The following is a 25049-nucleotide window of genomic DNA, read 5'->3' as shown; positions in this document are numbered from 1 at the left end:
ATCTTGGGTGGGTGTGCCCGTACAACTGACACTGTAATAATAACAGGCATCTGCAGCAGTAGCAACAGTAGCAGTATGATAGCAGACATAAGTAGTAGTAGTAGTAACAGCAGGCAAAAGTAATGGTAAAAGTAGAAGTATAGTAATGATAGAAGGCATAAGTAGCAGTAGTAACCATAGCCAGCATTGTATTTTATGGTGTAAAACACTGGAGATGTCGCGTTCAAGGCCTGCACTGATATTGCACACCTTAAGAGTAACTCGTCCAACGTTAGATGTGGCATCCAATCCAATGCATGCCCACCACAAAACATGCGTATGTTGCAACACAGTCCATGGCCACAACTTCTCTGAGAAATGGTGATGGGCAACGTTGTAGTTAAAGTAGGGGACCAAGTACATCACATGACTCGTAGAGCCGCCCAGGTGGCAAAATTGCCAAAGAAGTCGGCCCAGGTGCGATTATGGCATCGCTTGACAGGGTTGCCAGCGTTCATGTCTATACTTGCATGTGATCCGCCCACCACACAGATGTTGTAGCGGAAAAAAACTGCGAGTGAAGTCGTCATATATGTGAGTGGTAGCATCGCTTTGCGGGGTTGCAGCGTTCATGTCCCTACTTGCATGTAAACCGCCCACCACACAGCTGCGGTCGTAAGAAAGAAATTGCGAGTGAAGTCGGCCCAGGTGCGATGGTGGCATCGTGCATAAGGGGTGCATCTCACATTGGGGGTGAAAGAAGACGCCTCTCCTAAGAGCGCAATCAACAAAATAAAGAAAGAAATGGCGTTCCTTCACGATTTTTTTGCGGACGATCTATCGAACGGATTTTTCTTCTGAAAACGGCTTCGGTGTCAGGTGACGGAAGGGACCAGTTGTTCTTATTGGGACAGCTTCGTAGCAACTATTTCATGAAAATTAACGAAGACACTGCCTTAGGAGTTTGGTAATGCCCTCCTAAGGAGTGCCCTTCAGCATATGCTATACTGTAATTGATTTCATCTGGGAAAAAGTGATACATATATATTTTTAAGATATGTTCGTACTTAGCTGGGACACCCTGTATAGATAGTGGACCTGTAATAGCACCACGGTACATTGGAGAGACCGTGGTAACACTTTAGTGCCTTTCGAATCTTTCTAATTTTTCAGACAGAAGGGAACCGGAGTCTGCTACAAGGTGAGCCGAGGATAATATTACGGACTCTGAAGTCAGAACGCCTTCTGTGTTGTATTGTATACTCTGAAGCAATAGCCGTCCAACTTAGTTTGTCCGCCGCATGAGTACACCCTGTATAGATAGTGGACTTATAGTAGTACCACGGTACATTGGAGAGACCGTGATACAATACTTTAGTGTCTTTCGAATCTTTCTAAATCTTCAGACAGAAGGGAACCAGAGTCTGCAACAAGGTGAAACCAGGATAACATTATGGACTTTGAAATGAGAACGCCTTCTGTATTGTATTGTATACTCTGAAGCAATATCCCTCCAATAGTTTGTGCGCCGCGTGGAGTGCTTCTACGAAAGAAGTTAATGTCAAGAAAGGAAATATCAACGCAAGTTGGCAGGTGCAGTATTTAACTTCGGACACTAAAACTAAAGCAGAAAGATGAAATCAGGGGAGCCAATTTCAAAGACAATGTCCGACACAGTGTAGGTTAGTCTGGATGTCGCAGTTTTATAATTGAAATGCGTTATTATTGTTGTTCGCTTTGTACTATTGCTATCCATTGCGATGAATAGACGACGGCTTCTGCGAACCATATTATTAACCAACCGAAAAAAGATGACATAATGGTACTCAATAAGTTAATGTTGCACATAAAGCTCATTCGAGAAGTGCAGATAGCAGTGAAAAGTGCAACATGCAAAAGTGCACAACGATGACTTATAGAGCTATGTTCAAGACATGCCTTCTACTTGTAGCATGTTTTACACCTGGCGAAACTGGTAAGGTTACTTTTCAGCGATTTGTTTAGCATACGGAGGTGCTGCAGCTTGAAAAACTAGTGTTGAGACCTCATGTTATTAACGAGTGCATAATTACCGAGGAGCTCGTCTATGAATCAAAGCAACGTATGACGAACAGCGCAGAAGAAAATGTACCGTGAAATTTGCTATTTATACGTAAGAATTACAAAACATTATCAGAATTCGGTAGAGAAGTTTTACAAGAAGGGAAGATATGCTCCTCATGTCAAGTGGGAAAATATTCCAGGTCTTGGTCGAAAAAGTAAACAAATTGGAAAACACCATAGTTTCTCGCACAGGTTCGGGACTGTAACAATGTTTTCACATTTCTTGAGAGTTCGTGCAGCGGTATTGGCAAGAATATTTTTTATGTTTATTGAGAGTTCGTGCAGTGGAATATGGTTTGCGTACAATTTTTAAGAATCTTCAATAATTTCTGGAGGATTTTCAAGAACTCAAGTTTCCTGAATTTTCAATAATATTTTGACATTCCTTGATACTTCAGGCAGCGGTATAGGTTTGTATGCAAATTGAACGTGTGGTACAGATTTAATTTTGTGTGATAGTAGAGGTGATGGGCAAAAGTACTCCAAAATCGTACTTAATTAACTTAAAAACTTACGTCATGTCACGTCAACCAACGAGGACATTTTAAGTGAAATTTCCAGTTTCTAGAAACTTGGGTTGATGTTGTAAAACGTTGCGTACCGCTAACTGATTATAGCTGGGGAAGACAAGTACGTTTATGGACAGAGGAAATAAAGGAAGGAAAAGTTAGTCATGCACAGGGCTACTTGCTATTCCTTGAATAAAAAAATTAAGAGGCCGGTCGAGAGAATGAAAGCATGAAGGGAGCGCAAGATTGTGAAGTCTTGACCACCCCCTGGCTGTGCAGGAATGCGGGGGGAGATATAGGTTTATTGCAAAAAGAAAAAAAAAAGAAAGAGGGGAAAGGTTAGCCTGGCTCCAAAAGCCGACTTGCTATTCCCACGTAAAAAAAAGAGAGAAAGAAAACAGGCACAGTCGCAGACTCAGCGCGAGCCTTGTGTCAGTCAGTTCCGATCGGTGAGGCCGAGGCTGGATGAGCTCAGTTCCTGCTCTGATCCACCAGGAGAATGGGGCGATGATGTTTTAAAGGCCTAGATGGGTCGTGCAAAGTAGCCAAAGAGAAGTTGGGGTGACTAAGTTGTCGTATGTGGGGAGTCGTTCAGGGAGATACCGTATGCAGGATAAAAGATAGTGCTGGATATTGGCTTCCACGCAACAAGTTGTGCAGTTGGGGGGTCCATCATTTTGCATAGGAGTGAGGGTGTGCGTCTGACGTTCAGCGAAGACGATCTAGAAGTGGTTATTCTGCTCTATTGCAACGACAGGCAATAGTAAGGTCCAGCTGCGGGGTCGACGAGTCACAAGAAAGGGTCATTATAGCTGGCTCGTTCACATTGTCTACCTGAAACGGTTGTTTCTTTTTCCCTTTTATCCCAAACAGTACCAATGAGTGCGACCAAGTCAGTTGTCTTTCCCAAGTTACTAGAAGGGAGAAGTGAGGACGGAAGGCGGATACTAGCAATTAAGGACGACCTACAACTAAAGCTGACGAAAAGTACCGTGTTTCCGGAACAGTTTCTGTACAAGGAATACGATGACGGTTTTGTGATTCAGCACCACGTAAGTCAGTGACATTTATGCGTATCTCTCTGCCACGCAGAAGCATTATGTATGTGTCAGTGGCATCTTCGTGGGAGGGATTGGCAGGAGTGTCAAAAGTTGTTAAATTCGTGATAAGATATTGGATTACAACCTTTCCCAAGCAGCACAATGTACTGAAAGTCGGGTGCAATAGGGGTGGACGGGTAGGTGGAAGGCCTTGAACAGACTCCTGAAACTAAAGTTAATTGATAAGGCACATACCTATTGCACTTGACTTTCAGTACATTGTGCTGCTTGGGTTCATTTTTGTTTGATATCTGCAAACTGTATATCGTTGTTGTTTTTGCTACCTCTTTAGTGCGAGGGTACACAAGCGGTGCGATATGGAAAAGCAAATGAGTTCCCCGAACCCATTCGCATATATTGCCACTTGGTTTCACCACGTGACACGGATCGAATGCCAGTCAGTGCAAATGTCATTCTCTAGGAATGACATTCAGTTCGCTGTGTGACGATGTGGGAGAGGGGGGTATAAGTCAATCGAAGACATCCCGGTGGTACTACACTATGTGTACATCTATACTCCAAAAGATTGTTATATCTTCGTTTGATGGTGGCCGGCGGTGCCTCAGAATCTGTCATTGGAGTTAACAATGAGAATGGCACAAACTGATAGCGCGTAGTGTTTCCTACACAAGATGTGGTTCGACCTATAGCTAATGACACGCTTATGTGACATGCCGCCATTCGTGTCGAGGTAGTAGAGCCACGACTGCACATGGTGCAGTCCCGTAACAGCATTAATATATATATATATATATATATGTATGAACAAACATTAGCATGACACATAGTGTATGGGGCCGGTTGGTACATATCCCTTGGCCAGGCGACAAAAGTTAGTTTAAAAGTAGTAAAAGTTAGTTTTTGTCGCCTGGCCAAGGGATTAGCTTGACCTCCGCTTTGACCGCCTGTCCACCCAGACCCAAGCTATGCGGTATACTCTTTGTGTATACATTTCTTCAGCATATTTCTTTCAGCTGGAAGGTCGAGACCTGGAAAAGAACTTGTACCACGACTCAGAAAGGATGGCGTCCCTCATGGTGTCTACGGAAGGTGGACTTCAAGTGGTAACTCAAGCACCTAGGGCGTTTTGTCCACAGTGGCTGTACAGCAGCACCAGAGCAATGACAAATAAAATATACTTTCCAGGAAGGAATCGTCGGAAAGAACCTGCGTATCCGGCCACTTACACTTGAGCAAAGAAGCTCTCAAGGTGATGGAGGTCACTTGCTTTACGAGGTGGAAGAAAGAATTCCTCAACAGGGAGACATACGTAAGCCCGCTATTATCGCTGTAGACTAAAGTACATCGATGCACTATCTGTAGTAAGAATGTAAAACGACGATAATACCTGAGATAAGGAACAGAAAATAACAACAACACGACACGTTCTCAAACTCAGCAACCCAATTACTGACACAAACACCTACACTCACAATAACCTCCTGATGGGTGGAAAGGGGGAAACAGAGGGAACGCTAACGCCAATTGCCTCTTCCACGTTCCTCCCATCTTTCAACCAGTATCACAAGAAAACAATTTTTGAAGGGCCTCTGGCCTTTGTGTAGGGACAATAGGCTTGCGGGATAACCCAATAACGAAGGGCTATTTTGGGAGTACGGACTTTGTAGAGAACCTCTTTAGAGAAAGAACCCGCTGCTGCTGGACACCAACTGGATATAGGGTGGTGGCGCCCCGTTGTGACAGCTTTTTAGACGCGATAGGGAAGGGGGAAAGTGGGATAGTAGCCTTAATCTCCTTGAACTCGGCTAAGAGTCGCCCAAACCGGTCATCAACCTTTTTGCAAAACACAAGTTTCTTGGAATAGCGGGAAACAATTGCGACATTCTTTCAAGTGTTCAACCAATTCAGAATTCCCCGAAAGGCTGTCCGCGTTCCTTTTATGCCCTTGGAGCGTAATATTTAAACATCATCCCGTTTTACAATGTATCAGCTCGCCTTCACCCTTGCACTTCTACTATAGTAAGAATGTAGTCCAGTTGGTCAGTAGCGTCTCGTTGCAACGTTTGAAGTGGTGGCACGAGAAGGTAACGTGAAGTATGGCGCCCTTTACGCCATAGTCATCTATTTGTTGTCCCTAGCGTAAAGTGGCTTACTTGTTGAGGCTTGGCTTGGCTAGAGTTTATTGGATACTTCATATCTCGAAAAGCAATAGTGTTGCTGATGCCTAGGACAATCAGTGACAGCGTGCAGCACGTTACGCCTTCGTTGAATGTGAATTAATAATTTTTCAGTGCATGCTCCAGACACAGAATTCGAGGAACGTGCTTCTGCATTTACTCTGAGGCACGTAAATGGTAAGGTACATTCTCTTCATGCCTCTCACCCTCCCTTCTTTCTTTGGTCTCGTACCTCGTGATGTAGTTTGTGCCCCTCTTCAGTGTCAAACCCTTTGGTAATATACCACTGGACACAAGCCCTTATCACGTTACAACTAATTATATCGCTGATGAGTACAGGTAGCGACCTATAAAGGTTTACCCGCACCGACATAACGAGCTCTCCAATTACTCAATGCAGGTAGAGCAATGTGTTACATGCACGTAAAGCTCTGAAGGCAGTTAAATTCGGGTAAATTTCAAAGTCATTGGGTATCGAAGTGAAGAGTTATAGACCGAAATGGCCAAACTGGAAGTCAAAATAATGAAGCATGGCGGTGTTGCGAAGAGCAGTCGAGTCGCTGCTCCTCAGACGCTCACCGAAAATATAAACAGCCCATAGCGATCCCAGCCGCTTCAATGTTGTTCGTTACGTCGCCGTCTGGTGAGCGGCGTCTCAACTGTGATTCAGCCATTTGCGTTATTTTGGCTGCATAGTACCTACGGAGTACTTACCTGGTACTTACTACACAGTTTCGCAACGGAGTGCTACTGTTTTGCATACATTTCGCACAACAACTCTGCAGTTCGATGCTCAATCACTTTTAAATTTACCAGGATTGAATAGCCTTCACGGCAATGCTTCACCTACATCGAGTAATTCCGATCACAGCACGCCGGCAAAGGTGTACTTTTATATCTTAACCCTACTTCATGCCAGGTGTAATACAACGCAGGTATGTTACCAAGCGAATGGCCAAGTATCGTAAGATCCCACATCCTGATCCCTTGTATCATGGTCTTGTCTAAATTACCGGTATAAAAGGTGTTGTGTCCCATATTGACGAATTTCCCCATTCATTATCATTAATGTATTTGTTGTTGTTGTCCTATATTTTCTTATTCTCTATTCTTGTTGTTTCTCTCAGTTAACAGTCGTCAGGATCAAACTAATTATGGTAAGTCGATTCGCTGTACTACAAAACCTCTAGCCTGGCGTGCGTCCTGTTTTGTGAGTACTTCGCTTGCCACGGTCCTTTAACATACCTGAATGTAATTACGTCGTTTCCTTTCAGAAATGCCAGAAACCAATCCTGAAGTTCTGATAGTCGTTGACACAGCGCATCATAAAAAATATACAGGGAAAAGATATGAAAAGCGGGACAAGATTATCCAATACTTTGGTATCTTTGTAAACGCAGTAAGTCATTTGTGTGACTACCGAACGGCTTCAGCGCCCTTGTCTGGAGTCTTCCGTGTGCTTCACCCATGCATGAGCAGAGGAGTAGTATAATAACAACTACTACTACATGAATGATGATGATGTGAGGTGTTTCACCGCAACAATTGCGGTAGCATATACCTCAGTGCATGTGAGATAATATATGAGCGAGATGAGTGAGCAATATAGGAAGCTGAGCTGCTGTGATGGCTTCTAAATTAGCATCTTTTCGAGCTGTAGGAAGCCCAATGCGAAACTCAAACGACAAGGAGGCTATGACAGCAGCACAGATGCGTTTTTGATTTATACACCCATGCGGGCATCCTCCGGATCTGAATATCTGCAAGATGACAAATTACCTAAAATTAAGTAATTAACTCTTTAATCGAGGAATTTTGGACAAACGCGTGGACTCTTTTTTTTTTTTTGACGAACCATGAACACCTTAAGTAGCACGCATAACGATCTCTCATAACGATAAGTGAAGGAACCACGAGAACGCCGTTGGTCTATAGCCTTTCACATCACTAGTCCTTCAAAACTTGGAATATATGTAGCCTCCGTGTCGTATGCTGACCACAGCACATTCTCGAACTCAGTAGTATGAGGGCGTGGCGATTCATACTCGGTATTACAACCGCACGGTCAGTGTCACTGCTATGAAACATAACGTCAATGTGCCTCTGATTTACACTGGAATAAATCAGTAGTGACTTTTGAACCTCTAAGGAAATGCGGAGATGATTTGAAATTAGGCGTAGTGGTTTGCAGATATGGATCAAATGTAGGAGCTCAATTGCAATGGACTATGATTGCTAGAGAGGATAACGCGCCATGTGGTTTGGCGTGGACTCTTTTTTTTTTTACAAACCATGAGTACCTTAAGTAGCACGCATAACGATGTCGCAACGTCGTTGCCCGATATGAAAGTGAAGGAACCACGAGAACGCCGTTGGTCTATAGCCCTTCACATCACTAGTCCTTCAAAACTTGGAATATATGTAGCCTCCGTGTTGTATGCTGACCACAGCACAATCTTGAACTCAGTAGTGTGAGGGCGTGGCGATTCATACTCGGTAATTACAACCGCATGATCCGTGTCACTGCTATAAAACATAACGTCAATGTTCCTCTGATTTACACTCGCCGAACAATAACTTGTCTCTGTTTGTTTCACAAAATGTATTATCCGAATAATTATGTTGTAGAACCATTATTCCTGGAGCATACATATATCTCAGCTCGGCTCATAATTGCATGTTCTTATATTTTTAGGTGAATCTAAAGTATACAACTCTTGCATTTCCAAAAGTGAAGTTTGTTTTAGCTGGAATTTGGAGACACAACGTGAGTAACTTTCCTTTTCGACTCATATTGACATTGTGCGATTCGAAAAAGCTGGTCCGCACAAACACACACATACTGTGGGTGGCGCTATGTGGGCTGGCGCATTTGATGAGTGAGAGAGCTGACAGTCTCATCTCCAGCTTGAAAACAATAAGCAGATCAAGGATGAGCTCACGTCATCAGGATATTACAACCAAGGTATGAGGACCCTGATGCACTGTGATGTATCCAGGACGGTTTACTGGAGTGCCTTGTATCAGTGAACTTCATAGGATGGAAAGCTGTTGTGTGTAGGATGTTGCTTTAAAGCGGACCCCCACCAGAAATCTGCTGAATTTGCCCCTGCACAGTCCAAGCCTCCTTTGCAATAGAGGGTGATTGCACTGCTTGGACTGGGACGTTCAAAGGTCACCGGTTGGAAGTGATGGACCCAGGTTTTGACCACAGTCACAACCCATGCACGGACGTCCACAAGGTCTTCCCTGAACAGCTCGAGATTATTCCTGCAAGAGCTGTAGCCAATGTCAAGAACTTATGAGACACCCCTGGTACATAGCACAGTGGCCTAAAATATGTTGAACATGTTAGTCTTCTATGTGAATAACAAAAAGAGACGTCTATGAGGTCTGAAATGTCCTTGTATGAGAGAGGAAACGACGGCGCTAGTGAATGTTTGTGCGAACTACCAAATTTTCCTTACTAGTGTCAGGCACAAAAATGGAATGACGGCGTGCCCCCGATGGTTGTTGATGGCCAGTGATGGTTAGTGGCTGTCCAGATGACGTCTCCATTTTGACAGGACAGATGATGATGAATGAAGGCACGGAACAGCAGGCGAGTTACCAAAGGCAAGATAGACGTTTATTAAGACTTTAGGTCGGTAAAGGGCCGAATTAAAGAGCTTGTGGCGGCCCGTGGAAGACGACGACGACGCGCCTCTGCTGCCACGCGCTACGGCGCTGGCACGGCAGTTCTACCGGCACCGTCCTAGCGTGAGGCCACGACCATCTGCCCGCTGGGACATTCCACCATCGCCGGTCAGGACTCATGTAGAGGGACACCACCTCCTCTACATTTGGTGACCCGAACAACGAACACCATGTTCGGCGTAATTCGGCCATGCAACATCCTAAATTTTTCGGCAAACCCGCAGCGAACCACCCTCTAGCAGGCAAGGCGCACCGGGACCACTGTTCCACCGGGAACCCGCAGGGAGACCACAGCAAGCTCAGTCTACGGCCTCCACCTGCTTCGTGATGGTCCTCCCCGGCACTTCTCTGGCGGCAACCGGCCTTCACGCTGTCGTACCGGTCGTGGTACTGTCGCCCACTCAGCAACTCAACACAATCAGCAACAAACAGCTCCCAACAACGATCAGTCAACGCACTCCCTCAGCAACAAGCAACGCAGCAACTCAACGCCACACAACGCACTCAAGCACCCAACCACTCAGCACTCACAACTCTTCTCTGGAACCCGCCCGGATCCAGCGCCCTTGTTCCCGCCATCCCGCTGCTGCATCAACAGCCACAATCGCAAGCTGTATCTCCAATCGTCCACCATCCACGAGTCGTCCTCATTCTCCTCTTCATGGTATCGACGCGGACCTCAACCGCATGCACCGCTCCGCGTCTGAGGGGGGGAGTGATGTGGCGGCCCGTGGAAGACGACGACGACGCGCCTCTGCTGCCACGCGCTACGGCGCTGGCACGGCAGTTCTACCGGCACCGTCCTAGCGTGAGGCCACGACCATCTGCCCGCTGGGACATTCCACCATCGCCGGTCAGGACTCATGTAGAGGGACACCACCTCCTCTACAAGCTCATAGATGTTGATGCATCGACGCTGCCGATGAACTCCCTTGGCCTCTCTCGCGCCCCTCGCTTTTGTGGATATACGATGCCACCATGAAGAAGATGTCATGACAAAAAAGAAGGCCAGTGGCAGGGATGATGCTGCTGCTGCTCACACTACAAACAAAAATGTTTCCCACAGTAAGCAAACTTCATGCAAGTCACGTATCAAGTCACACAAATCTTACACCAATTTGCGATATTAGATATATATAAGGCATCCTACTTATCGTCATGTACAGCTTCCATCAAAGTTAGTAATACGACCGCAAGAAATCCTGTTTTATTTCGGAGCGTCATAACAGCCACCCTGGGGGCACTGGTGGAATGTTAAGGCAACAAAATCTTTGCGTAAAACTAACAAAATAATTTTGTTCAATCAAGGATTCCTCTTGGCCCTAGGGGTCGCTGTAATCGCGCTCAGAAACGAGACCGCAATTTTTCAGCGTTATTATTAACTTTGAGAGGAACTGTACTATGTAGACTGATTTTACCTTGTAGACAGTAGCCTAGCGCTAGCTACGTCTATGCTATGTATGTTATGGTATGTACTGTAGTTTGTTAGGCATTTTCAGCGCCCATTTACCTTCTAGTTTGTGTGTTGTACATCTAGAAGGCAGGATATAGTGACGTTATGTTGTGGACAGCAGCCTAGCGCTAGCTACATCCGTGTCGTTGACATGTGGCTTATCACTGTCACATGACACATGTCTGCACCCTACTTAAGAAATGGATAATGAACCAGAGGGTTATTGTTGGCTGGGAGACAGTCCCGTGCTGTTAACGTCGTGGTCTCTTTTCATTCCACTTCTATTCCACAATCTCTTTCCACTATTCAACCGGGTTCTCCGGTTTTCTTTCACCTTCACCTGCTGACGCTCCCGTCACCCCACTCCTATATACGTTTTGCAACATAGAAACATTTTCCTCTTCCCTTTGCTTGCAGGCAACTGAGGAGTCCGAATATATGAAGCTTCCTGCAAGTAACCTAATAAATTCCATGGCATCCATGGTCAACCTCGCGAACTACGCAAACTTGAAGAAATTGGAATTCGCCTCGTTCGACCTAGTTGTAGTCGTAACAGGGTAAGATCTGATTCAGTAACTGGGGTAGGCAAGCGATATAGCAAAAAGTACGAAACCTTTTCTGAGTGGCAGCTATACCACATCTGCCATGGCAACATGTCCGAAGGCTTGGGGTGAAGACAAACAGACGAAATAGCACAACACATAAAACAGCACGAGACAAGGCCTTGCCTTGTGCTGTTCATTTTGTGTTCTGTCTGTTTGTCTTTCCCCCAAGCTCAGGGACATGTTGCCAATGTCAAGTATACACCAGCTCACTTGCGTTTTAGTTCTATGTTCCGATCTCTCAGTTTGTATAAGCTCTCTGGGACGGCATGTCAATATCACTGTGAACAATAGTGCCAGAAAAAAGAGAAAACAAGCAAACAGGAGAGAGGTAGAGTAGGTCAAGCAGAAGAAAGCATAAAGCAAAAAGGGAGAAAAGGGTGAACACGTTTTGGAGTTGCCAGTCTTGACTGGATCAGGAGTAACATCTCCATATTTTTTTTTTCATTTCCAATCCAATCACAAGTGTGACAAGCGTTGCTTTGCATGCGTTGAGATCGAATAAAACTGTTTTGAGTGTATAAGGATGACCGCAGACATTACTAGCATCTAATCCGTTTCGCCATCTCGAACGCTCGAACCCGGAGGGTATGGTGCTGGAACCGACAAGACTCTCCTGAGAGAAGTGTTAAACCCTGTTTTTTTTCAAACTCGGTGAATCAAGAGCTTCGCCGCCATGCGAAATAAGTTGTGTAAATGTACCATACAATGCATATTTATATCAACAGGCGGGACCTTGTTCGCGTTCATGATAATGGTGAATATTCTAAGGCCGAAGCAGGTATGTGTCGTCTGTTTCAATTGTCTTCTCGTCTTTTTTTCTTGAAGAGATAGTTCGCTCTTATCGAGCAGCAACTACACTCTAAAAACAGAACTTCACCACATAGCACTCTCTGAGACAGTCATCATCCCGAATGACATTTTGCCCCCGATCAGTTAAAAAACGGGAGGCGCACGCCTTTTTGGAACTCTTATGTAGCCCCAAAAAAGGCGTACGCCCTGTGCTTTGCACAAATCGGAAGTGATATAAAGGCATCATTCTGTGCTATGATTGGCCTTCACCGTGCTCTCAGGTGAAGTCCTGTTTTCAGAGAGTAGGCCAAGCAGCGGCCGCCTGCCTGTAGATCTGCCCGCGCTGAAAGCTCTCATGGCACCCTCGCACACACATAAATGGGATGAAGATGTGGTTGGTCCTTCACCGCCGTTATGGTGGTACACTGTCCAATTGCGCTTGTGGAAGTGATGATCATGGGAAGGTGACCCTTTAGAGTTCGCCCATTAGTCGAGTGCTGGAGAGGAACTCATCCACAACTCGTAACCCTTGCATCTGATGTGAGGAGTCCGACCACGGCCGGAGAAATTTGGCCAAGACGAGCTGGCGTTAATCGACGCGTTGCAGAGCAGTTTCCATGAGGGCGCGCTCGCGATCGTACTAACTATAACTCGATGACAAATGCTAACTAGATACCAGAGGGCCTGAGCATTCTTTCAGTTGACGTCACGCACGTAGCCCTACTGTTACTATCGAGGATAGATAGACGTGACATCACCGAAAGAGTGAGGAAGCGAAAGGCTCCCTCATTGAAAATAATAATCGTGCCGTAATGTTACACGGCAGGTTTGTCTGCCTACAGTATGGCAAGTTTTGACCACCTGGGGTTCTTGTGACGTGCGCTGGTAGTCACTCACAGACGGTGCTTGAAATAATGTTCACTTCCCCCACATTACTGCTGTCCTCGGTCGAGTTGAACCGGCGACCTTGAGCTCAGCAAGCCAACACGTTACTGGGTGGTGGTAGTGGTGGTGGTGATAGGGCTTGCCGTTGTCGGCCTCACGTATGTGAGGCACCGTCACGACTCACGCCCTGGGGGAATGTGCGTCCTGGGCCGACTTCTAAGGGAACTGTGCCAACATATGTCTGAAAGCGTCTGAGGAAAACCCAGGAAAAACCCCAGACAGCACAGCCGGCACCGGGATTCGAACCCGGGTACCTCCCAGTCTCGACGTGACATGGCCAGCACGCTAACCACTGAGCCACGGGAGCTGGTAACACGTTACTGACAGAACTACTCAGGAGCGCACCTCATTGAAAATGTTTGGCAGCCAGTTCAGGGTAGGTGGACGACGTTATTGAAAGAGCGCTCAGGCCTTGTTATCTAGGTGGCATCGACAAGGCGCCAGTACGCGCGCAACAGTTCTCATGGACGATACGGCCATCACTTATTGGCACATGGGTGCCAAAAGGCGTGAATATTTTTATTTTATTTTATTTATATTTATTATTTATATTATTTTTTTTGCCTCTTCATATTCAATGGAATGTTCTCAGAGTACTCCATACTGTATGATACGTTGTTGGCTTCGCACACGGATCTTTATAAACAAACCATTGTGTATTTTAGGCCGTGCTTACGTCGGTAAAGTATGTGACGAACGGTATAAAGTTGGAATGGCGGAAGACTTCCCTCATACGTACGATGGCGTCCACACATTTGCGCACGAAGTAGGCCACTTGTGAGTACATCGGACCTGATAAACGATGTGATAGCAGATAGGAAAACAGTTAATTTATTTTGTAGCAGTTGTGTTTTAAAAGCGACAAGGATGCAGAAATATAATGGCGTAGTAGCAATATGGATTAAATCTTGTGTCTTGGGAGTCGTCCTACAGTACTGACGCTATTGCGATCCACTAGTCTCATCCCCCAAAATGTCGCTCCTCTACATGACGCTGAAGTATCATAAAATGAATTTGTACTTTTAAGAACTATGACATCATGGGGTGCACAACCTGCCACACGTCTGGCAACGTTGCTCCTGGAAGATCGATTCCTGCTTCCTCACCCTACTACTAGCAGTCCTCCACTGTGGGGCAGAAAGTTGACTCTTGGAAGCTGTGCATGCCAGTAGTAGGATACAGACGCCAGTAGCTTAGCCAGACCTCCGTGGTAGGGGACATGATACGGTAACCCGGTCCTCCCCCTTCCGCTGATCCTGGGTGCTGCCCCCCCCCCACACACACACATGCAGAGAGATGAGATTTGAAGATATACGATATTTCAACGTTTAATAATGCGATTACATAAGGGGTGTCATGACCGGTGTTGCCGCGTCACAAGATTCGACATAGTTTGAAGCGCTCATGATTTCAAAACTACTCAAGAATGCTGCTTAGATAGACGCTGGGAGCTGCACAAACTTTCGTTAGGCTAGGTTCAATGTATCGCACCTGATGAAGGTGGACTCCGCCCGAAAGCTTGTTTTTCAGTAAAATAAATGTTTGAATCTCTTTAAATACTTATTTATTCGCTTGCGAGTGCTAGACTTTTTCCCATTTTGTGCCGGATAGGTAGGACTATAAAATGGAAACAAAGAAATATATTTACATACTTGCGCTCTAAAGCTACAGTCCTGACTGAAAGCTAAATAACCAGTACCGCAAGCTCTGTTCTGACGCTCACAACCACCATGCAATTTTTTTAAATTAAAGAATTAAACTCGCCGACATGTAGTTGATTTTATTTTTAGGCAGTGCTTTGGCTTACACTGTGGAGTTAACTTGAACACCGGTTTCCATTCTGGCAACCAATCAAGCAAAATTCATTCTGGATAAAACTTGCTGGTTACGTCTTATGGTATCTCAAAACAGCGTCCATAATCTCTCTTATCGCACATCCTGTGACTTCTGCCAAGGTGCTGTATACCTAATGCTATATGCGACTTACAGGATGCGATGAGACGGTTCGTTTTCTCTGTTTAACTCAAAAACGGCGAAGTTCTGCTGGATTAAATTTTTGCATTTGGCATCTATGCGCAACTTTCGTGTAGGTGATACAATTCTCATCTCAAAAATAGTCAACAGCTCCAGACGGCAATGCATGAAAACACAGCACTTGGTGTATCTCCTTCCCGCCTTGGTCCTTGGACCTATCCCTTCTTTTAGTAGTGATCAGTTGCAGGTTGACAAACCTTTTTATTACAATGTGCTGCTGTAACTCGATCCAAAACCTACTGTTTTTCAGCTGTGGATATAGCATGGGCAAGTTCGCGGTCGGCATCAACTTGTACCATCTTTCGATGACTGGCTCTCTGTTGCAGAATGGGATGCTACCATGACGGTTACCCGAGTCCTACTCCAGGTCGTCCTGGAGGCGAAAACTGCTCGGCGTCTGAACGATTGATCATGAGTCCGTATTCATCATCTAGCGACGTGGTGAGGTTCTCATACTGTTGCGCTCTCCAGGTGTGGCATGTGTACCAGTAAGCAAGTGTTTCTTCCTACGTCATATATTACCATGAGAGAGGAGCTCGTTAATACCTTGTATATCAGTTACAATGGCATAGCTTTGTCGCCATTCTATCATTCATTATTCCCTTCATTTGTCCTTTCCTCTTTGTGTCTTCCCTTGGGCGATGACCCCTGTCTACGCGGTTACTACGGCGCCGGACAGAACCTCGCCCGGCGGCATCGAAAAACCTAGAACCAAGTATTTGAAGGCGCATGTTACTATTACAGCTGAACCATTGAGTCCGAAATATTACTTCATTTTTTTCAACACGTAGTTTACGGTAATATATGCACCAGAAGGTGAACATTTCTTCCTCGTTTTTTCCAGTGCTTTCCTTCCTTGAAACATTTTCTGCTGGAATCCCTTCCTGTGTCACGACACCCTGAGTTTTCTAACTCAAGTAGTATTGGTGTTGGTCGCGCATAACCAGCATGTGGGCCTTGTGACCACGTCCAGTAAAGGTGGTCAACATGTTTGGAACCACAAGGGTAGTCCGGGACAAAATTATGTAATTACACTGTGGTTACAACCCCTATACAATCCTACACACACTCAATTGCCAGTCCACTTTACAGACACTCGTGTTTCTATCCACCTTCACCGCTCACGATTCCAATCTTTTTGTTGTACCATATGACAACATCCACTGGTTCCACGCTTGCTACATAAGGAGATGTGGGCCATAGCCACCAGGGGTCCATTCCTATTGCTTGGAGAAGCAATTCGAGTCCATGGCTCGGGACAGCTCCTCCAGATATTTTCTGAACACTTTACCCGTGCACAATATGGCAGGACGTGCCAAGCACCAGCGTCTGCAGAGCACAGAGTCACAGAAGCTGACTTACAACAGTACCCCAGCAACACAAAATATGCTTTGGATGTACGAATAATGTCCTAACGGACTCGTACGTCCGATGGATATTCTGAGGATATCTATCCGACGTACGAATTCGTTAGGACATTATGCGTACATTCAAAGGATATTCGGTGTTGGAGTATATTTTCGGAGTAATGTAACGGACTCGAAGGCAAAAGCTATCGCGATGACAATCTGGACACTACCCAACAATCTCAGAATATGTCGAAGTACTGTTTATTCACTATCGGTTCGTATGCACATACTGGTCTCAGTATGCAGTACTAAAACTGTCACAGAAACTCCCTTGTAGGAGGAGCTTTGTAGTCTGCACGCCATCATGTCCTGTACTGCTGCTGGTGGCGGAGGTGGCACAATGTGACTACACCTGTGATGCCATATTATACTGTCTTACCACAATCAATTAGAGTGCATTCCTGCCTTCAGTTATGCACCTTGAAATAAAAAAGGTAAACTGTGTCACAGTTTTCAACAGTGTAAGGCACACAGGGTTGAATGTTCAACGGTGCTATACCAGGATTGGGAAAAATGCAAGAAATCGGCTCGCCATCTGACTTCACAGTCTTCTAGTGCCAGCTTCTGCTGATGGACGAAGCCGTATCTCTGGGTGACGCGAGAATCGTGAGGACCGTGCTTTGCAGACGGCTATCACGACAACCCTGGCACGTAATATGTGAAGGTGGTGAAGGGGCATGTGATATATTATAGTCGTACCTGAGAGACAACCAGACAATCAAGCTAAATGGGGACACATCTAAGTTTAGTGTAACCAATCTGAGTATGTTAGTTCTTTTGTAGCAGGTAGAAGTATTTTTGTTGTTTCTGTTGGCAACCCTTCAGGGTTAAATTCAGTGCCTTCACATTCCTTCCAGCCAAGACAGCAAAGACTGCCTAAAGACAAGAAGTAGGACGACCGATTATATTGTTAAGAAACTTCCAGGCGATGCACTCAAATCTCCGGACGAGTTTTGCAAACTTGAGTATCCACAATACAACGAAACCGTGAAGAGCCTGAGTAATGTGAGGAAACATTTGAATCTGTTTCATTATCTGTGTCCCAGTCAACCCAGAAAATGTCTACAGGATATCTCATTTTGGACACTGGGATATCCCACGGACTTCAGAGACCATCGACATCCAGGAAACGCACTGTGGACTCGCATTTCTTAATGAAAAAAATGGCTCTGCGTTTCCTAGTCATTTGTATATCCAGTGAATGTCTCTGAAACATAATTTTCGGACATGTAGATGTATGTCGGGCATCATGAGAGCAGACTTTGCCTTTCAAAAGTTATACACATTACTTTCACATGTATTTGTTAAGCACAGATATGGTGGACCTCTTGTATTCTACAGGTCACATCACTTTGCTTTCCACACGATGAACTCACAGGAATCATATATGTGCTGCCTGTAGAACAGTTCAGAAACAAGCGTCATAGGTGTCTTATGAAGCGCTAATAAATATAACCTTGTTTAACGTGATATGCACATGAGCACCAGATGCATGCGCTGCGATGTCTACAGTATATCCACGGTGTTGTATGGGGATGTACGTGATGTAACTTGCCGCACATCCAGTAATGCCTGCTTGACATTGACATTCACAGCCTTGGAGACCAATCTGGGATGTCTCGCGGGCTTCATGGTTTACTGAAGTCTCGTCTCATGTGGCTCTACAAACTGAAAATATATTTTATTTCATATTATGGAACAAATTTGCTCAAAGACTCGGTGCGCATAACGAAAATGTTGTCAGTGAGCATGATGAGCGTCCTCGAACGAATCTGTTGACATGCGAATTCGCAACAGTTCGCGAAGTTCGAAGTTTCATTCAGGAAATTCGAAAACGTTCGCGTTGTGCGTTAGACCCGATAGAGGAACAAACGACAGAGTCGAGCTGCTGCTATAAGATTATTGTATTAGTACCAAGTGCGCTCTGCCCCTAGACCAGGGGTCGGGAACCCGCGGATCGCTTGCGGCCCAGCCGCGCTACAGTTGCGGCCTGGTGCAGACCGAGCGCACGACGAAAATCCCGGTGTTTAGATGGGCGAATTCCTAAAGCAAGAGTGCGCTCTCTGTGTTGCCTTTCCCGCGCTTAAAATTAAAGGGACTATGAAACGATTTTTTTCTTCGTTTCGTTCGAAAGAAGACATTTTTCTGAGTCTAGAACCGAAATTTTACTTTCGTCGCGCGAGCGGATTTCTCGGGAGCGAATTTAAACGGAGCGGCGAAGGGAGGACAGCTGGCGCCGCGCCGTGACGAGCTGCCGAGCCATGACACAACGGGTAACTTGACGCGACCACGGCCGGCTCAGCAACACGTCATCGTGACGTGTTGCCGAGCCGAGGAATCCCGCCAGGAGCATGCGCCGTAGGATCCCGCGTATGCGTTCATCGGGAGTGGAAATCTCCATGACAGCAGCTTTCACGCGATCGGCAGATTTCGGCAGTGGGGGCAGCCACAGCGCGAGCTCGCAGCATTACTTGCCATTGTGCAACACCGGTGACGTAACGGGGAACCGAAGAGCGGTCCGTACAGTTACACCATCGGCAGGGAAATATGCGCGGGAGAGGAGGAACGCGGAAGAGACATTTCCAGCGCGCGCTCCTCGCAGAGTGGAGCGATTTCGTCCGGAAAAATTTGTAGCATATTAGTTTCTCTGCGGGAAGAACAGTTTCCATCGAAAACAAGTAGGGGGGTTCGGGAAATTTCATAGTCCCTTTAACAAAAGGTGTGTGTCGTATTCTCTAAACCATAACTTTATGAGCGCAACAAGCAAGCTTACAGTAATAGTTGCACTTGTGGAATGTTCAGCTTGTCATTCGACAGCGATTAATAATTTCGACAGGCTAATTTAGACTTATTTTAGGATGGGTTCGAATCTCATCTGCGGCCCCTGGAGAAAAGTCGACGAGGGGGAGGGGGCGAAATATGGCCCCTGGAACTGTAGAGGTTCCCGACCCCTGCCCTAGACCAAGCCTGCCAGGAAAGATACTAAACAAGGCAGGGAACATGAGAAGCGGATTGAGAGCATGTTAGCCTTGAACCCGTCGTGCAAAAACGCGGCGTGTCATGTTGCTGGGCTCGAATACCAGATAATTCGCATTTCCCCTCCTTTGAAAGTTTCCGACTCAGGAAATCACTTTGGTTTATGCTATGCATGTGAGACATATTCTCGCAAGTGCTGATTCTTTCATACATTGGAGCATCTGGGAAGTCGGTGGCTTCGGCCTAACTGGTCATCACGCCAACTGTGTTACAGGGGGATGAGATGCACGACCTACTAGATTATAACGACCACGTCACAATCGGAAAACCCTATGGGGAGCCTGTCCGCACGATCCGCCAGGGGCGCTACTGATCGGCACAACACGATTGGACGATGGAAATTTGAATTCTGAACGAGCAGAAGCGTGTGTACGACTACCGTAGCAGACGACAGCGATAGCCCCTATGAAAACGCGTAGAATGATGATGATAATCAACCTCAGAGTGAAACATCTGTGGAATGTCCACCGCTCGTACAGAAATACTAAGGTAAGCTGAGGAACAAAGTATTATAGAACTTGAGGAAGCAATAACTGGGACGATCAGAAGCGCCACCGCTACCTTCCAAAAATGCGGCGCATAGAAGGGGTGCGCCTGACATGGTCGTTATAATCTAGTAGGTCGTGATGAGATGTCACCGCGCGCACCTTTCCCGTCTCCACTTTCTGCCCCCCGTTGGTAGACTGCCAGCAGCTGTAGTGAGGAGACAGAATGGCAACAGAACACCAACAACTAACTAACTTGTAATACGGAGTCGGAAGGCGACCTTTGAAGGCGCGTTCTATCTAGAGTCCCCCCCCCCCCCCCTCCTTCCGCATCCATATACAGGGTGTTACCCTATAAAAGTATACCCGTGCCGCCATGCCGTACTCGCCAATTACTCAATGCAGGTGGCACATTGTGCGACGCCTCGTGAACAGACTAAAGGTGGCGCTTTGCGCAGCCACGTAGCGGTGGAAAAGCGAACTTTTTGTGTGAGTCGTCAGATATCGAAACCAGCCAAAAGTGTATATAGCGGGCGTCATGAACATCGAAATTGTGTGAATCGGTTGTGTAACTTTGTAGACTTCAATCGCTTTAAACCCCGAACGACTACTTTCGGCCCTCAGCGGTCATAAGACTATGTGCAGAAGCAGGCATGTGAGCGTTATTCCAATTCTTTTAGCTTTTCTTCGTGAGTACCGCACTTGCGTATGCTTTCTTTTATACTTTTTACAGCAAGCTTGCAAAGGTTGCACCTATAGCGGATGCAGAATTCTCATTAGCTGAGTTGGAAAAAGCGACAAGGTCCGAGCTAGTTGGAAGTTTTTGTCTGAATGGAGAACACACATCACGACATCACTCAACACAACACGAACGATATACGGTCTGATTATGGCAACCAATTAGGCTCATTGGCATAAAAGAAGACAGATAGAATCCACGGAGTAGCTTATTTTGTGACGCATACGTTTAAAGCCGACATTCATCTTCTTCTCATGTCCACTTCGTGTGGATTTGGCGGGAAACTCTAGAACCTTGTACCCCGTTGGGCGTTCTCGGGTCCCGAAAAACATGGTCCCCGGTTGCGTGGGCGGAAATAATGGTCCAGCGGGGTTCCGTGCGCCCAAAAATACAGCAGTCGTTCTGGAAGGTCGATGAAACGGATCCTAGCCGACCAATTGCTATCATTCACCCTCCTGGGGGCTTAATCGCTTCATCGTCGTTACGGTCGTTACAAGCTAACGAGTGGCGGGAAATTCAAAAAGGCGGGCGGGAAATTTAAAAAGGTGGGCACGTGATAAAACACGTGCACGGCGCTCTACGCGCGATACGTGAAGGCCGTGGTACACGTCACGCGCAATGTGTCACGTGCCCACCTTTTTGAATTTCCCGCCACTCGTTAGCTTATAACGACCGTAACGACGACGAAGCGATTAAGCCCCCTGATTTGTTAAAATCGGGAGACGTAGGTTTTTTAATTAACATTGATGTTAATGAACAATAAAAGCTGCACGCCATTCAATGAGAAACATAAAAGCGATTACATTCGCTGCACCGGTTGTACTGAACGGATTACAGAGGAGTAAGCAAAGAGGCACGCTACCTTCTGTATTCGTACCAATAAAATAAAACACACATAAACGCTTTACACTGAGCTCACTAGCCTGGCTCCGACCTCACACTCTCGTACGGGGGGGGTCGTTGGGTGCAGTTCACAATTCAACCTGGATGCTAGTGTTTGCCTATTGTTGGTCACACAGGTTTTACAGTTGCTCTGTCATACTTTCTATGTCGATGAACCGTATCTCTAGCAGAAGCGGAGCTGTAAAGCCAATGAAACAACGAATGAGAGGGCGACATCTTCTATTATCCTTTTTTTTTTTTTTTACATTCAAGCACGCGTGTCTGACCACCAGTAGAAAAATGCTAGCATCCAGCGAACGATATCGCTAGCGATCTAGTGCAGCGAATGATGTCTCCTTTATGTTACTCATTGAATATCGTGCAGATTTTATTATCTGTTAACAGATGAAAAAGGTATATGCCTCATTTTTCAACAAATGGGGGGAGCGAATGGTAACACTCGGTCGGCTGTGATGTGTTTCATCAGTTACCCCATCCAGATCCCTGTATTTTTGGGCGCACAGGAGCCTGGGGGACCATTTTTCTGCCTACACAACCAGGGACCTTTTTTTTATACCCCGCATTATCATACGTTTTTGTGCACCCAACGACGCAACAGTTTGTGCTGTACGGCATTACCTTTAGCAGCTATCAATTCAGGCGCGGCGTCACCGAAGCAAGGTGACGATTGAAAGCGTACGAATAGCCCTCGAAAACGGAGCGGACTCACACAACAAGTTCCTATGGCTGCCGCCAGGATTCGCGGCGGACGCTTTGCACGACGCGTTATACGCTCATCAGGACATTTAATCTTGGTAAATGTCGAAGTGATTGAGCGCCGCAACACAAAGTTATAACTCAAAACGTGCAATTCCCGTAGTCAAAACAATCAAGATGGCGGCGTTGAGAAGAGCACTTGACATGCTGCTCCCCAGACGACGACGTGTCGCATATCCTGCCAGCCGGATGGAACTGTAGTTTTCATTTCGCTTTCGTGTAACTGTCGTATTTTGCTCAGAAGTAAGCAACGTGAGCAACGAAAAATGCCGACGTACTCGGCAGACGACACCCAAAAGGGATGTCGTCTGCTTACTGAGAGGCGCCATCTTGGCTGTTTTGACTACGGGAACCTCACGTTTTGCGCTATAGCTTTGCGTTACAAGGCTCAATCACTTCGATATTTACCACGATGGAATGTCCTTATGAGTTTTACACGTAGGCAGCACATTGTACCGCCTGCATTGAGTAATTGGCGAGCACGGCATGCCGGCGCGGGTAGACTTTTATAGGGTAACACCCTGTACATTGCACTTCGACGTGTAACCATGCTGCTGCCTCAATACGTCACCTGATGCCAAGAGTAGGAGAGACCAGTAGAATGTGCTGCCTTCTGTCATTCCTGGAATGAATTTATTACGAGTCGGCCTGTGCGCCTTTGAAGGAACATAATATTGACTCTGCGCATCTTCTTACAGAAGCAACTGCCAGGCTGCATAATTAGTTGCAAGCTCAAGCCCGACGACTCTGGATATTACCTCTACAATTCTCCTGATGGAATGCCCTGTGAAGAAAACACAACCAAGGTACATAATGAATTGTTAATATACTTTTGATTTACTACCACATTTGGGTCGTAGGAGGTAGTTGTCAACCAAATCCCGTATGGGGTGTCCGATATGGGTCCATATAGGATTCACTCGGACACCCGGGTGTCTGAGTGAATAAGTAAACGAGTACAGGTTCGGTCTCCTGTATAGCTTCGGAGGCCCATCTTCAGCTAGCTACTTATACCATGCAACTTTTTTTGCATGAGGGTAGAGCTATCGACATCCATAATGTCACGTAGAATGTGTGCTGACAGCTTGTACAATTTGTTGAAATATTGGGTGATCATCTCCACTGATTTATGCCTATTACTGCGCAGGTCTGCATGAATAAAGAATGCAAAGAATACAGTGAATTTTAGGCCGTGCTCTCGACTGAAGACATGACAGCTCGGACGTTGTGACGCACGACGCGGTCTTTCAAACAACATCTTCTGATCAACACCAAACGATCTTTTTGCACAACAGGCATTATGGCTATCACTGACAAAGGAGTTTGTAATTTAGATTCACGTTCACATCCCATATGTCTCAATACACGAATAAAACAGTTCATCTTCAAACATGTACTTAATGGACTTTGTCATGCCCATACTTTGTAGGTTACGTAACGCAGAGTACTTCAAATACGCGCTTCCATCTCAGGTAGGTTGGACGTGAAGCGCACCCCAGAAGCCCTGTAAACAAAAAAGGAAGGAGCTCATTTGCAGTTCCAAGCGCTCAAAAATTCTCTTGAGCTCGCGCTTTATTGTCCAACCGAGCTCCTGGGACGTGCGGTACAACGGCCACTTTCGCTCCTCCCCCCCCCACTCCCCCCCCCCCCCCCCCCCCCCCACCGGCGGAACGACTCGTGAGAGCCGTCAAATTTGTCTCGCAGGTGTAAATCGCAAAAGAACAGCAGCAATTCTAACGATAGCAGCCATGCCGCAGTAGCAGATAGCAGCAGTAGTATAATAGTCGCACTAGTACTGGCGGCAGTACTAGTCGTTGCGGACATGGCATTTCATGACGTTAACAGCATTGGAGACGGCGCCGTTATGGCTTGCGGTGATATTGCTAATTTCGCAGAAACACTTCAGGGTAATATGTGGCATCCAATCCAATCCAGTCCAGTCAATTCCAACCGCAATGCGTATAACTGAGTGTGAGTAAGTAAATTCGCACCCACAGATGTTCCACAGCACGTGGTACGGAAAAACCCACTCTACCTACTGACGGAGCGTCACTAAATTCCTGCGCGCGAACAGCAAAACTGTCAAATGAATCGGAAATGAGAACGATGTCATCCATAATGACGGTTAATTATGTGTGTGTCATGTACAGGTCCTCTCTGCAGTGTGCCCACATCGCTCCAGAGTCCATCCCGATATGAGAAGTAGCAATAATTCTATAGAGTAGCAGTAGTAGTTAGTAGTTGTCTGCGTGGGAAAACAACTGACACGTTAACAGCAAATCGACTTCAAAAGTGCTCTGATGAAACGTCACATGACCATGGGATATGTGAAAAAGTTAAGTTTTGGGGTGTTTTTTGGGGTGTTTCTCG

General features: G+C 46.1%; 1 protein-coding gene across 1 annotated transcript; it reads left to right on the top strand.

Annotated features, from left to right (window-relative positions):
- Positions 1 to 1157: 1157 nt before the first annotated feature.
- LOC135401559 (venom metalloproteinase BumaMPs1-like) lies at positions 1158 to 24075 on the top strand. The gene is made up of 15 exons (XM_064634031.1): positions 1158 to 1180; positions 3465 to 3643; positions 4666 to 4755; positions 4838 to 4961; positions 5944 to 6006; positions 6957 to 6986; positions 7104 to 7228; positions 8525 to 8596; positions 11396 to 11535; positions 12309 to 12361; positions 13983 to 14094; positions 15678 to 15839; positions 17618 to 17765; positions 23378 to 23485; positions 23827 to 24075. Exons 2-15 carry the CDS (start codon positions 3470 to 3472, stop codon positions 23866 to 23868), a joined length of 1443 nt encoding a protein of 480 aa, XP_064490101.1. The 5' UTR covers positions 1158 to 1180; positions 3465 to 3469; the 3' UTR covers positions 23869 to 24075.
- The last annotated feature ends 974 nt before the right edge of the window (positions 24076 to 25049 follow it).

The sequence above is a fragment of the Ornithodoros turicata genome, chromosome 7 (assembly GCF_037126465.1).
Source record: "Ornithodoros turicata isolate Travis chromosome 7, ASM3712646v1, whole genome shotgun sequence".
NCBI lineage: Eukaryota > Metazoa > Arthropoda > Arachnida > Ixodida > Argasidae > Ornithodoros > Ornithodoros turicata.
This window is presented reverse-complemented; position numbering and strand designations above follow the sequence as displayed.

Coding starts and splice junctions, on each gene's coding strand:
- LOC135401559 (XM_064634031.1), top strand. CDS start 3,470: ATGAGTGCGACCAAGTCAGTTGTCTTTCCCAAGTTACTAGAAGGGAGA. Junction 6,007..6,956: donor TACTCTGAGGCACGTAAATG/GTAAGGTACATT, acceptor TGTTTCTCTCAG/TTAACAGTCGTCAGGATCAA. Junction 8,597..11,395: donor CTGGAATTTGGAGACACAAC/GTGAGTAACTTT, acceptor CTTTGCTTGCAG/GCAACTGAGGAGTCCGAATA.